At 39.8% G+C, this 15,019-nt stretch overlaps 1 protein-coding gene across 20 annotated transcripts in view; it reads left to right on the forward strand.

Moving 5' to 3' along the window:
• The window catches only part of LOC110448383 (anoctamin-5-like), an 89,492-nt gene that overhangs the window by 23,254 nt on the left and 51,219 nt on the right, over positions 1-15,019 (forward strand). For 16 of the 20 annotated variants that reach the window (XM_021494581.1, XM_021494582.1, XM_021494590.1 and 13 more), the window contains one exon: positions 6,144-6,251. In XM_021494581.1, coding sequence (XP_021350256.1) covers positions 6,144-6,251 — 108 coding nt within the window. Of the gene's footprint in view, positions 1-6,143; positions 6,252-12,346; positions 12,470-15,019 lie in introns of those variants that run through there. The other 4 variants (XM_021494596.1, XM_021494600.1, XM_021494601.1 and 1 more) reach the window with 1 other exon arrangement.

Genomic DNA, 15,019 nt, shown 5'->3' on the forward strand with positions numbered 1-15,019 from the left:
ATTTATTATGGTTTATAATGGCAAATGATACTTTGAATATTACATGTTAATAACTTGATTGGAATTATAACCTTGAATTGACAGTTTGATACTTTGAAAATTTTGAGCCAGCCCTTCCCCCAAGGGCTGTAGGGTGGGGCTCAAAGGAGTCAGTGTGCTAAAATTTCTTCATTTTCCTTGTTAAGAATCAGAGGTGCTAGTTTCAAATCCTTTTTAGTCTGAAATCTGTATGCTAGATATTGAGTAAGGTGGTTTTATTAGCTCACTGGGTCCAAAGGACCAAGGTGAGCTTATGCCATACCGTGGTGTCCGTCGTCCCTCCATCCGTCCGTCGTCCGTCCGTCGTCCGTCCGTCAACAATTTCTTTAAACGACTTCTTCTTCTTAACGACTTATTGGAATTTAACTAAATTTGACTGGAAGCATCCCTAGGTGGTGGGGATTCAAAATTGTACAAATGATGGGTCTGACCCCCCAGGGGGCTGAGGGGCGGGGCAATAAGGGGGTAATTTGGCTATATTGCTTTAAGCGACATCTTCTCTGGAACTAAGAGATGGATATCAACCATATTTAACTGGAAGCATCCCTAGGTGGTGTGGATTCAAAAACTATACAAATGGTTGGGCTGACCCCCCAGGGGGCTGAGGGACGGGGCCAAAAGGGGGCATTTTGACTATATTGCTACAAACGACTTCTTCTGTAGAACTATGCACTGGATATCAATCATATTTAATCAAAAGCATTCATGGGAGGCAGGGATTCAAAATTGTACAAATGGTGGGGTTGACCCCCGTGGGGGCTGAGGGGCGGGGTCAAAAAGGGTTATTTAGCTATATTGCTTTAAGCGACTTCTTCTCTGGAACTAAGAGATAGATATCAACCTTATTTGACTGGAAGCATCCCAAGGTGGTGGGGATTCAAAAGTGTACAAATGGTGGGGCTGACCCCCCCAGGGGGCTGAGGGCTGGGCCAAAAGGGGGCAACTTGGCTTTATTGCTATAAACAACTTCTTCCGTAAAACTATACCATGGATATTGATCATATTTGGTCGGAAGCATTCATGGGAGGCAGGGATTCAAAATTGTACGAATGGTGGGTCTGACCCCCCGGGCTAAGGGGTGGGGCCAAAAATATTTTTTTTACTTGGAAATGGTTGAGATCCCCACCATATTACCATTTATACAATTGCTGAGTATAACGAGAGGAATGCACATTTGCTTCCAGGATGGCCCTAGGGTCTAGCCCCACCCTTGGAGACTTAACCCCTGGATCATAATAAACTTTGAAGCGGTTAAGATCCCCACCACAAAACTTTATATACAATTGTTGGGCATAAAGAGACGAATGCATTCATGGTATTAGAATTGATCCAAGGGTCTGCCCCACCCTTGCAGACATAACCCCTGGGTCATAACTTTGAAACGGTTGAGATCCCCACCCCAAAACTATATATACAAATGCTGGGCAAAAAGAGACAAATGCAGTCATGATATTAGAATTTATCCTGGGGTCTGGCCACAACCCTAGGACCTAGTTTCTGAGTCACAGCTTGGAAACAGTTGAGATCCCCACCCCATAACCATACATAAAATTGCTGGGCATAAAAAATCAAATACAGATATGCTACAAGGATTGGCCTTGAGGTCTGGCATATTCCCTTGGATCTCATTTGGAGAATATTTTGCCATGATTGCTTAGGTATCCAGGTGAGCGATACAGGCCCTCTGGGCCTCTTGTTGTTTTTTGTCACTTTGAATAATATTTCTGTTCATGTTAAAAACAAAATCAACTCTCTGTATAAATATATCAGGTGACCGTTAAGGCCCATTGGCCTCTTGTTAAAAAATACATGAATTGCTATTTTAGGTACAATGAATTCTTTCTGGTGATATGGTTAATATAATCTACATTTAAAAAGTAGGTCGCAGTGTTCAAGTTTAAAACAAGTGATTTTATTTAAAAAAAAAGAAAAGACATCAGGGTAGGCGATATCAGGACACAAAATCTATGTTGATGTTTACATTGAGTTTAGATTATCTTTTGATTTATGAACAAAAGACTCGAAGGCAGATTATGAATAAAATTATCACATGAATTTTATTAAATGGTGTATGTAAACTACTCTTCAAGACTTGACCCGGCCATCTGTTAGGCATAATAAAATCAAGGTGTGCATATCATTTGTAGATGGCCGAGCCAAGTGACTTTAAGGAAGCACTGTATACGTATTTTTAGCATGAATGAAATTCTTGGGGGACTTACGAATTACATAATGATGTAAAATGCCCTGTACGTATAGTCTAGAAGTTAAGAATGTATCTATAAGGTAAGTTACCCCCTGATCAAATTTGCTGCAGAGCGGGGTGCCTCGCCCTAACTCCCTTGATAAGGAAGGGGGCAGGTACGATTTATCCGGTATAATGCTCGCAAACAGCTGGCAAGTGTTTACTCACTTAAAAAGCCTTAGTCAAACAGCTGATATAACCCTAGGCATCACCTGCAATGGTCGTGTGGTGGGGACGGTGGCGGAATAGCAAATTTTGTTGGCGCAAAAATAAACTCCGAGATGCTGAAAGTTGCTGAAAACTGTGACCACTCACGTGACCAGACTGACCAATCAGGGCTCGTACACTTGCTTGACCAATCACGTGTCTCGACTGACCAATCAGCACTCGTATTTTACTTACATATATATATATATAGTAACCAGTATAGCGCATGACAAAACTAGACTTGTCTTAGTTCATAAACCGCACTTATATATCTATGTTATATAAGTTTTAATTTATGAACAAAAGACTCGAAGGCAGATTACGAATGAAATTAACACATGAATTTTATGAAACAATTAATACTAATTTTTGGGCTAAAGGGTCATAACAGCTGTGGTGTATGTAAACTACTCTTCAAGATTTGACCCGATTTTGTTGATGACTCTTTCCCTTGAAACTCCTGGATCATACCTAACATTCTCTCTAGCTTATTCCTAGGCAATCTGACTTCCATGTTTTTGGAATCCAAAATAATTCCTAAATATTCAATGACACGGCTTGGCCCCTCAGTTTTATGTACAGCCAGGGGGATGTTCAATCGTTCGAAAATACATTTCAGAGTTTTCATGGTATGATGTCCATCTACGCATTGAGGATTGATTGTTAGGAAATCATCCAGCAAATGTAAAATGTTCCCGATATGGTAGTTGTTTTCTGCTATTCAACAAACCGCCGTAGAAAGAGTGTCAAAAATTTTTGGACTTGATCTGCATCCAAACGCTAGTCGCTTGTAGAAATAATATTGATCTTCCCACTTGATGCAAAACAGATGCCATTGAGATGGATGAATAGGTATTAATTTAAATGCGTCTGTTATGTCCGTTTTGCACATAATGTTTCCGGTCCAATACTTTGAATGATTTTGACTGCATCCTCTATCCTAACATAACTGAGAGAACATTCCTCCTTATCTATCATCTCATTTACGCTAGGATTATTGGTGTCGTCGTGTGGGGCAGATAAATCCACGATAAGTCGTTTCTTGCCGGAGCATTTTTCTGTAGCTAGACCAATGGGACTTACTCGAAATTTCTCAAAAGGGGGTACATTGAACGGTCCCGTTAGAAACCCTTTCTTCACTTCCTTCACTACCAACTCTGTAACAGCCTCGGTTTCATCCATGGCTGATCTTAGATTTTTACACTCTTTATTAGGCATATCGTCAGTTCTTACCATAGTGTCAGAACCTTGTTCTAACCCTGTGCAGAGATAATCAACAAATTTTCTATCTGGGTGGTTGCTTAACTCTTGTCTTAACATGTTCACATTGACAGGTGTTGAGGCTTGTTGATCAAAGTCGTCACAAGATAGTCACTTCTTGTTCTTTGGACAAGACACTGCCGGGTGTGCTCCATTTAGACAGTTTTTACATGCATGTCCGTAAATACATGACGCCCGAAAACACCTGGCATTATTATAGTTGTTACACAGTTCTATTCCCTCAATAACCACTCTTGACCTTCCGTGTTTATCATCACCCCCTTTGTGTAGTGACGGCTGAGAATATCTGTTGTCAACTTCCCTATTGTTTTGCACGGCCTGCTGATTGCCTCTGTAATACGGTTTGTCATACTGCCGATTACTAGTTGACGCATATTTATTTTGGTATGGCTGTGTGCCGAGTAGGGCAGGACAGAAATCTGCAGTGTGAGAACTCGCCCCCGCACGAGCAGGCGTACGTTTTAGCTCCTGCCATGAGCATGGCCAGTAGGTTGTTGTCCTTCAACGACCAGTTCACCTTCGAGCTCAATTGGTGTAAAGCAAAGGCACTTCTTGCAGAAAAAAGTTTATGGTACTCGTAGAACTTAGCCCCATACAAGTTGTAAATCTCTATGATGTTCGCCTCATAGTGATCTAATTCCTCTCGACGGTTTGGGTATCTGGAACACATAATCCTTTTAAACTTTCCAAAAGCGTTGATAAACTCTCTGATTGTGAGTGTTTTATTTGAACGTGGGTGAACTGGGTTCTTGATGTTAAATTGTACCCCCGCTGTATGCACTATTCTGTCTCTGGCTACCTCGTAATCGGGGATCAATAGGGCGGCCAAATTTACATCTCTTCCCTCGAGTATCTGTCTCTTTACAGTCTCTGACACGAGATCAAGTCGGGGCAAACTGTCGGGCGAAATACCATTACATGACAAGTTCGTGTACGCACCTGTTGCTGTGTTAACTTGGTTACTGGCCGCCGCTTGATTTCGTGGGAGTGGTAGCAGATTTTGAGCTACGCTCGATCTCGTGCTGCAGCAACAAATTTATAGTCGTCTGCAACTGTTCCACCACGTTGGTTTGTTGATGTATGGTAGCGGCCATGTTTGTTGGCGGTGCGCGCGCAACTCTGTCTGGCGAAGATTCCCGAGTTTGTAGATCTAACCAAGTCCGTACTGGACACGTTCCCAGCACTAGGAACTTCAGTTCTATTCGACCTTGTGCGACGTGTCCGAGATCTACCTCGTTGTATACTTTCCACATTTCCGTCAATAGATCCCGAAATATCTCCTTGAACTTGGTCTGCCGCTGTCTGAACTGTTTGGGCCTGTCGCTTCATGTTCTCGCAGTACAACACTTTTAAATTTGCCTTGGACATTGATGCCGGTGTCCATATCCCAATTTCCTGTAATTTCTGTCTATAAATGCCAACTGTCCAGTTACTTGGGTTTTCCATGTCGTACGATGTACTGATCGATCTCGATCGTTTTCCCCGAGTAGCCATTGTCCGAAATCAGAAAAGTCGACACTGTCTCTTCATCACGAATCAAACCAGTTTGTCTTATGTAAAGACTCACAAAACTACTAAAAGTTAAAATTAATATGTCACCTTTTATAAAACATCCATGGGAGCAGCAAAGAAGTTGAAATACGTCAGAAATTTCATATAAAAATAGCAAATTTTGTTGGCGCAAAAATAAACTCTGAGATGCTGAAAGTTGCTGAAAACTGTGACCACTCACGTGACCAGACTGACCAATCAGCGCTCGTACACTTGCTTGACCAATCACGTGTCTGGACTGACCAATCAGCGCTCGTATTTTACTTACATATATATATATATAGAAACCAGTATAGCGCATGACAAAACTAGACTTGTCTTAGTTCATAAACCGCACTTATATATCTATGTTGTATAAGTTTTAAATATTTTGAACATTAACATTTAAAATATACAGTAAAACCTCACTATAATGCCCCTCATTTCATTTGCCACCTCGTTATAAAACTGCCAACATATTTCAATGTCCCTTTTTCCCATTTTCTTAAGAATTCCTCTATACATTTCTCTAATTTTATCGCCAAACCCCTTCATATTGCCAAATTTTCTTTAGACAAACAATGGCAGTATAACAAGGTATTACTGTATAATTTAGATGTACTGCATAAGCTTTAAAACAATGTTTATTTATCAAACAAAAACCACAAAAATAAATATTAGATTAAATATATGTGTTATTCTTAAGAAATGGGAAATGAGTATATCATTACAGTGATCTATCGCCTGATTTTATCGTTTCAATTTCTATGTTAACAGCACCACAATGTCACAACCTAGTAATAACAGTACAGTGTATCATTTAATGTTTTTATTTTCCCAGGTGTGAGTCCTGATCCGAATGAAGGTAGCCTATATCCAGTAATGGAGAAGGATCCATCCGGCCCCGGCCCCGCCCCCGCCCCCGCCCCCATAGGGTTCGAAGGTCATGGTGAGTACCTAACACACATTGATAATCACAGTATCACATTAACTGTAAGTTAAGAACAAGTTTCTTCCCAATGTTTGTACATTTTTCAACATTAGAACGTATAGCTCGTTATAATAAAATCATCCTTGAAAACCAGGGGTTACGCTCACTTTCGCTCTCTGCACCCCTGGAATTTGTCATAGCAAATTTGAAGGCTCTGTGTGCGCCACCTTGTTGATGAGACAAGAAGACTAGTTCGATCCTTTGATATACATCAAAAGAATCTCGCAGTCACGTAACAGTAAAAATTGACAGGCTTTGAAGTCGGGCGTCTCTCCTATGTAATCTTCAAAGGACAGGTATCAGCCTAGCGATTGGTCATATATTTTTTTACTTGAGACCAATCAAACAGCTATCTTCGTGCCTTCAATTTTGCTATGACATATTCCAGGGGTGCAGAGAGCGAAAGTAAGCGTAACCCCTGGATATCGAGGATGTAATAAAATGACCTTAATGTTCCATTTGTCACTTTATAGATTTGAAAAGAGTTTTTTCTATAATATATAAACCTTTATATCATTGAACAACATTTATAATGCAATAATTTATTTCTGCTAGAAAAACAGTTTGTTATATATATACAAACTGATTTTATGACCACTTAATATATATGCTAGTTTGAAAGTTACAATGAATAATTTAAAACAAAATGTGATGGATTGGAAAAAAATAAAACCCAGACAAATGGTGACCTAATAACCATATCTTCTTGTTAAACCGTAACTTCCCTATTATGAATAAGATGGAATTAATTGGCTATTTTTGTCAAAGTATCAATTAAAATGGATGTAATGTGTAATGAGGGTTTGGTTGAGCAATCCACTTCCTGTTTTACGAAGAGGTGTCTTGGTATAATTGTAGCTGGTTGATAATTTTTTATGTCAGCTTTAGCTATAAATATCCAGTTTGTACCGATGCCGTGACGGGTTCGTGCTGGGATTTATATATATATAGAATGGCAAGTGACCTATCGGACAATATGCAAGGACATTGCAGAAGTCTGATCTCAGCGAAATTTGACCTCTTTTTCGTACAAGCTCGATATCGACTAAAACACAATCTTTTTCGTGTCTGTTGTCGTGGTATGATAATTACCACATTCGCAGTATGTATCTCATTTGCATATAAATTGGAAGATAAAATAAATTATATAGAAATCAACAATTATGCAATAGCTATAGAAATACCAATGTAATAAATTAATATTAATAATTATCATAAATAACATGACATTTCCACTGCAAGATAAAAAACTGCAAGATAAAAAAAACGAAGAAATTATCGTCTTATATATGCATATCGTTGAGTTTTGTCATTCGTTTTAAATTTTGCTACTTTTTGGGATCATATTTGCTTACGGTAGGCTGTTTTTCCCAAAATGTTTACACCAAAAATCCTAGGGTAAGGGTTAAAAGAAAACAAAAACAAAAATAAAAACAAAGAGTGGCCTCACAATTTCGATGATTTAGTTTCCTATTTCAATACCTCTGGGTTTGTAACATCTTGCATGTGTAACTTTTACTCATTGACGCTGTTCTTCTACACTCAATGTTCATTTACCTGTGTATATTGATATAGATCTATTAACCTTTTACCTGTGTATATTGATATAGATCTATTAATCTTTTTCCTGTGTATATTGATATAGATCTATTAACCTTTAACCTGTGCATATTGATATAGATCTATTAACCTTTTTTCCTGTGTATATTGATATAGATATATTAACCTTTTTCTTGTGTATATTGATATATATCTATTAACCTTTTTCCTGCGTTTATTAATATTGATCTATTAACCTTTTATAATTTCCTGTGTATATTTATATAGATCTATTAACCTTTTATAATTACCGGTGTATATTGATATATATCTATTAACCTTTTTCATGTGTATATTGATATTTATCAATTAACCTTTTTCCTGCGTTTATTAATATTGATCTATTAACCTTTTATAATTTCCTGTGTATATTGCTATAGATCTATTAACCTTTTATAATTTCCTGTGTATATTGATATAGATCTATTAACCTTTTATAATTACCTGTGTATATTGATATAGATCTATTAACCTTTTACCTGTGTATATTGATATAGATTTATTAAACTTTTACCTGTGTATATTGATATAGATCTATTAACCTTTTTCCTCTTTTTCTCCCTTGCTTACCCTACCCTTCATATGGACCTTTAAAAACAGCAAATGTTGGAAGTGGTGTAGATTCTTTAGAAAATGGAGCAGAATTTATAGAGAATGGAGCAAAATTTATAGAGAATGGGGCAGAAATTATAGAGAATGGGACAGAAAATATAGAAAAAGAAGCAGAATTTATAGAAAATGGAGGAGAATGTGTAGAAAATGGGGTAGATAATGTCGAAAATGGAGCAGAATGTGCTGAAATTGAAGTGGAACAACAGTACGGAACAGGTTCACCATTTATGGACAAACGGGAAAATGGTGATATTGCCTCAAGTCTTCTTGGATTCACGAAGTTAGGTCAAGAAAAGTTCTGATTATTAAAGCTTCAGCAGCGCATGCTTCTAACTGTATTATTTTGTTTTATATATATGTGTGGTATGGTTTTAGTGATACATGCATGGCAGGGGTATACAATTTCCCTAGCCCATTGATGGTAGTAGATTTTATGTTTGGGCTAGTGCAATTTTTAGTATTTACCTACTGTGAAAATATAGGTTAGACTAGTAGAATTTTTTAGTACTTTGAATTATATATCCCTGCATGGTTGTCAAATTTTATTTTGAACGTAGATGAACATGTTAATCATACAAAAACTTGTGTAATTATGTTGAAGTGTTACACAATGCAATGCATCTCCAGCACACACAGGCAGGCCACACATAGGGAGATATTAGCCAGGTGGCATATGACCAGTAGTTAGCGCCTGATAAGACAGCTTCTGCAGATTCCTCTATCGGGCTACCCTTATTGTTTAGCCCTGACTGGTTGTTTTTTTGCAAGCACTACCAGATGCAGTTATCCATACAATAAACTGATGCAATTATGCTGACGGGCCAAAGGCCTAATAATGTTGATGGTCAATAGTAGCTATCCATATAGCCGGGAGATTATAAAATCCCCAGGGAAGCTGCAAGTAACAGCTGTGGTGGAATGTTCAGACACCGAGAGACAATGAAGTCACACCTACATATATATAACGTCTAAGAATCTTTTTGGAAAATTGATTTCTGCTCTATTATAATTATTTAAGACTAAATGATCATCAACACAATATTTAAAATAAACATAAATAGGTCCACACATTGGATATGATGAAATGGTTGGTTTGCAAAGGAAAATGAAGCAAGAGATGGAGTAATGGGGTTTGTTGCGCATTATTTGCTTCTTATACAGGGTCCTTTATCCCAAAGAGAGAACCCCCCCAACAAAGAATCCAGGTTGTTTGCATGTTTAGATTCTAGTGGCTATGGCTGAAACCTGACAGAACCTTTGTAAAGTCACTCCACTGAAAATCTTAAGCTTTTCTCAATCCATTGTATGGATTATGGTCTTGACTGTTTACCGACTGAATGTAGATTACTCAGCCAGACAGTTGATTGTGTCAACAAATCTACGGATAAAAACTGTTTATTCTGTTGATCACGATTTTATGTTAATCTACACTTTTGTACACCAGTGGTTCCCTGATGTAGAAGCTGGTCTCGTACACTTTAATTACTTGACCTGTACATGTCTTTAGTTCTTTAAGTACTCTACATGTTTAAATGTACTGTATACCCATCATACTTGTTTTAAATCTTATGTGAGTTACCCTGTGGGTGGGTGGGGAAGAATTAATAGGCATGCTGCCACTATCTCTCATTGTTTTATCGTAAGAGGCGACTAATGTTGGACTTACTGCAGAATCAAGTCAATTTCAGCATAACTTTACAGATATGTTAACTACCCCATGCTGTTGATTATGATTATCCAATGATTATTTTTTCAGTCTGCACTTTTTTATTGAGTTATGGCCCTTTGTTGAAATATCTTTGTTCCGACAAGTGCCCATAAGATACTGGGCCAATTTCAACCAAAGTTTTCAGATATGATAACAACCCCATGTTGTAGTGCATCTAGGTGGTATTTTTTCATTCCGACTGATTGACTTTTCATATTGAATTTGTGTACCTTGGTATAATTTTTTCATTTTGTTTTCATTTTAACTCTTTTTAATGTAGGACAGATGTTCCCTTTATGCTAATCTAAGTTAGTCTCTGGATAACAGTTCTAGTTTCATCTGTCGTGAGGACAAACAGACATGTTGCTTGAGCGTGGGTGCTTACAAGAATTATAACTACATTATGAGAGGTCATCCCTAGCTAATGGCAGCAGGGAAAAAGGCTGAGATGTGTATGTCTGTGTTCATGATAAAACGTCTGAACAAAATTCATGCAACAAATTTTTATCATAGCGATTACACAGTTAAAATATTGTTTGCTGCTCAGTGAACAGAATCATTCCCATTATCCTGTACATGAATTAAAAACAGCTCAGTTATAAGGAAACTCGAAGTGTAACTGGAAAGGGAAAATGAAATGGCCAGACCAAGATTCAAACCTGGTCCCTTCAAACTTTAGACGGACGCTCTTACCAATTGATCTATACCTGGTCGCTGATGTTAACCCAGTCAAGTTTTCCTACATTGCTCGTTCCCTCAACAAGTCTTCGACCCTAAAAACACACAAGATTCTATACAACTTTCCGTGGGTATATTTGATATGGCAAAATTTAATTTAACAGGAAAGGGAAAATGCATCAGGTAGACTGGGATTCGAACCTTGTGCCATAAGACTATAGACGGATGCTTTAACCTGTTTATCTCTGACCTGGGCCCGTACTCATGAAACCGTTCTCATGCTCTAGCATGAATTTTGTACTCGAGCATAATTTCTTGTTCCGTTCATTAATTAATATGAAATCTTATTTTTGTCATTGACTTGGAAAAGAAATTGAAGAAAGATAAATCGCCAAATACTGTTTTCAATGTTTATGTTTGACTTTTTGACTGTTTGACATTATTTAAGTGAGTAATTTATACAAGAAAGTTTGTTTGAACACAAAATCCATGCTTAAGCACAAGAACAGTGTCATGGATACGGGTCCTGGTTGCAAATTGGCAGCAATGGAGACAGTAACATTACAATTTTTAAATTGAAAATGTGCAGTTCCCTTTTATTAATTGATAGTTAAAATCGTCATTTTGTAAAATGCATGTGTAGCATGAACTTCATAGTTTCGATATATCATTTAGTTCACTTAGCACTCTGGTCATTGAAATGCTTGTCACATCTATGTAGAGTCTATATAATACACATAACAAGTTGGTACAGGTAGTAATTCAAAAATATATATGATATACAGTCAGCTGTCATGATGTTTAAAACTCATTCACCCCTGAAGACACATTTGAACTCTTCCAATTCAAAGGTGTGAATAGTTTATTATGAAATGTCAGGGGTGAATGAGTTAAACTTAAAAAAAGGCATAGAATACAGTACAAGGATCACTAGGGAATAGTTTTAGGGAAGTTCNAGGATGGCATCAGAAACTTTGAAATTTAAAAACTACCTGAAATTCTAAAATGTATGTCTGTCTGCATGTTTTAATTTACCATAAGAATGAAAAAGAAAAAAAACCCACCCAAACTCATGCATCTGTGAAAAAAACCAAGATAATATTTGAAATGATTAAGACAATGAAATTAAGTTTGTGGAACAAGTATTTTATAAAGTCCTGAAGTAGCGGTCAGTTACTGTTACATGGAGACTGTTCATTATAATTGCTATGGTATGTGTGTATGTAGGAGTAGAAGATCCCTGTAGGTTGTTTGTGTATTCACTCTGTGTGAGTCAGTCAAGCATAGATTTGAATGTTGTGAGTGTTTCTCATCATATGTTGGTATATACATTTACCTGTGTTTTTGTTATCATGTGAGCCCGCATATATATAACATATATAATTCAATGTAAAAACAGTATCGACCTTCGTATATATATATATCCCTAGGTATATATATATATATATATATAAAGAAAAAATGTCTGACACTGTTCCACTCAATCCATCCGACCAGGGATATGGGGCCTTGGCCCCCACCCCTCTGTCTACGGGAGGGGCAGGGTACGTGGACGAGGATGTGGTGGACATACCCAGTGGTAGGGAAGAGTATATACATATATATCAACCGGCTTGTCGGTTGTCGAACAGCGTTCATCTTGTTTTTAAAGATTTATGTCAGGACCATTGTGTCACATCTTTCAGCTGGTGGCTTGGTATAGGTGTATACTATTTGTAGCTGCAACTAAATATTTTACCTCTGTGTGTCATTTAATGATCGTGCAAATATTTGAACCAAGATTTGCCTAAACATGGAAGTAAATATTTTATGACTGTGCCCCTGCCATTTTATTTTGGGGATGGAGGTTGGGGGAAATGATTGTGGGACCCTTGTCCATCCCCTCCCCTCCTGACTGTCCCAACCCTGACTGTCCCCTCCTGACTGTCCCAACCCTGACTGTCCCCTTCTGACTGTCCCAACCCTGACTGTCCCAACTCTTACTGTCCCTTCCTGACTGTCCCAACCCTTGCTGTTCCCTCCTGACTGCCCCAACTCTTACTGTCCCCTCCTGACTTTCCAAACCCTTACTATCCCAACCTTGACTGCCCCCTCCTGACTGTCCCAACCCTTACTATCCCAACCCTGACTGTCCCAACCCTGACTGTCCCAACCCTGACTGTCCCCACCCTGACTGTCCCCTCCTGACTGTCCCAACCCTTACTATCCCAACCCTTACTGCCCCCCCCTGACTGTCCCAACCCTTACTATCCCAACATTTACTGCCCCTCCTGACTGTCCCACCCCTTACTATCCCAACCCTTACCGCCCCCTCTTGACTATCCCAACCCTTACTATCCCAACCTTTACTACCCCCTCCTGACTGTCCCAACCCTTACTATCCCAACCTTTACTGCCCCTTCCTGACTGTCCAACCCTTACTATCCCAACCTTTACTGCCCTTCCTGACTGTCTCAACCCTTACTGCCCCCTTCTGACTATCCCAACCCTTACTATCACAACCTTCACTGCCCCCTCCTGACTGTCCCAACCCTTACTATCCCAAACCTTACTATCCCAACCCTTACTACCCCCTCCTGATTTTTCCAACCCTTACTATCACAACCTTTACTGCCCCTCCTGACTGTCCCAACCCTTACTATCCCAACCCTTACCGCCCCCTCTTGACTATCCCAACCCTTACTATCTCAACCATTACTGCCCCCTCCTGACTGTCCCAACCCTTACTATCCCAACCTTTACTGCCCCCTCCTGACTGTCCCAACCTTTACTATCCCAACCCTTACTGCCCCCTCTTGACTATCCCAACCCTTACTATCTCAACCATTACTCCCCCCTCCTGACTGTCCCAACCCTTACTATCCCAAACCTTACTGTCCCCTCCTGACTGTCCCACCCCTTACTATCCCAACCCTTACTGCCCCCTCCTGACTGTCCCATCCCTTTCTATCCCAACATTTCCTGCCCCTCCTGACTGTCCCAACCCTTACTACCCCATCCTTTACTGCCCCTTCCTGACTGTCCAACCCTTACTATCCCAACCCTTACTGCCCCCTCTTGACTATCCCAACCCTTACTATCTCAACCATTACTCCCCCCTCCTGACTGTCCCAACCCTTACTATCCCAAACCTTACTATCCCACCCCTTACTACCCCCTCCTGACTTTCCCAACCCTTACTATCACAGCCTTTACTGCCCCCTCCTGACTGTCCCAACCCTTTCCATCCCAACATTTACTGCCCCTCCTGACTGTCCCAACCCTTACTATCCCAAACCTTACTGTCCCCTCCTGACTGTCCCACCCCTTACTATCCCAACCCTTACTGCCCCCTCCTGACTTTCCAACCCTTACTATCCCAACCTTTACTGCCCCTCCTGACTGTCCCAACCCTTGCTATCCCAACCTTTACTGCCCCCTCCTGACTGTACAAACACTTACTATCACAACCTTTACTGCCCCTCCTGACTGTCCAAACCCTTACTATCCCAACCTTTCCTGCCCCCTCCTGACTGTCCAAACCCTTACTATCACAACCTTTACTGTCCCCTTCTGACTGTCCCAACCCTTACTATCCCAACCCTTACTGTCCCCTCCTGACTTTCCCAACCCTTACTATCCCAACCTTTACTGCCCCTCCTGACTGTCCAAACCCTTACTATCCCAACCCTTACTGCCCCTTCCTGACTGTCCAACCCTTACTATCCCAACCTTTACTGCCCCCTCCTGACTGTCCAAACCCTTACTATCACAACCTTTACTGCCCCTCCTGACTGTCCAAACCCTTACTATCCCAACCTTTACTGCCCCAACCCTTACTATCCAAACCCTTACTGCTCCCTCCTGACTGTCCCAACCCTTACTATCTCAACCCTTACTGTCCCATCCTGACTGTCCCAACCCTTACTGTACCCTCCTGATTTTGCCATGGGAGTAAGTATTCATGTCTTATCTTAGATGTTTTTTGTGTCGCCTGCGAAAAGCTGGTGACACATAGGTCACTTACTATAAATAGAAAATCTGTTTTCGTGCGATAACTTGAGTTTCCTTGGGCCGATCAAACTCAAACTTCATGCAGTGCTTCCTTACCAAAAGTGCTTGCTTGGGATTGCTTTTCAGGTCCGAAGGT

The sequence above is a fragment of the Mizuhopecten yessoensis genome, unplaced genomic scaffold, assembly GCF_002113885.1.
Source record: "Mizuhopecten yessoensis strain PY_sf001 unplaced genomic scaffold, ASM211388v2 scaffold4025, whole genome shotgun sequence".
NCBI classification, from domain to species: domain Eukaryota; kingdom Metazoa; phylum Mollusca; class Bivalvia; order Pectinida; family Pectinidae; genus Mizuhopecten; species Mizuhopecten yessoensis.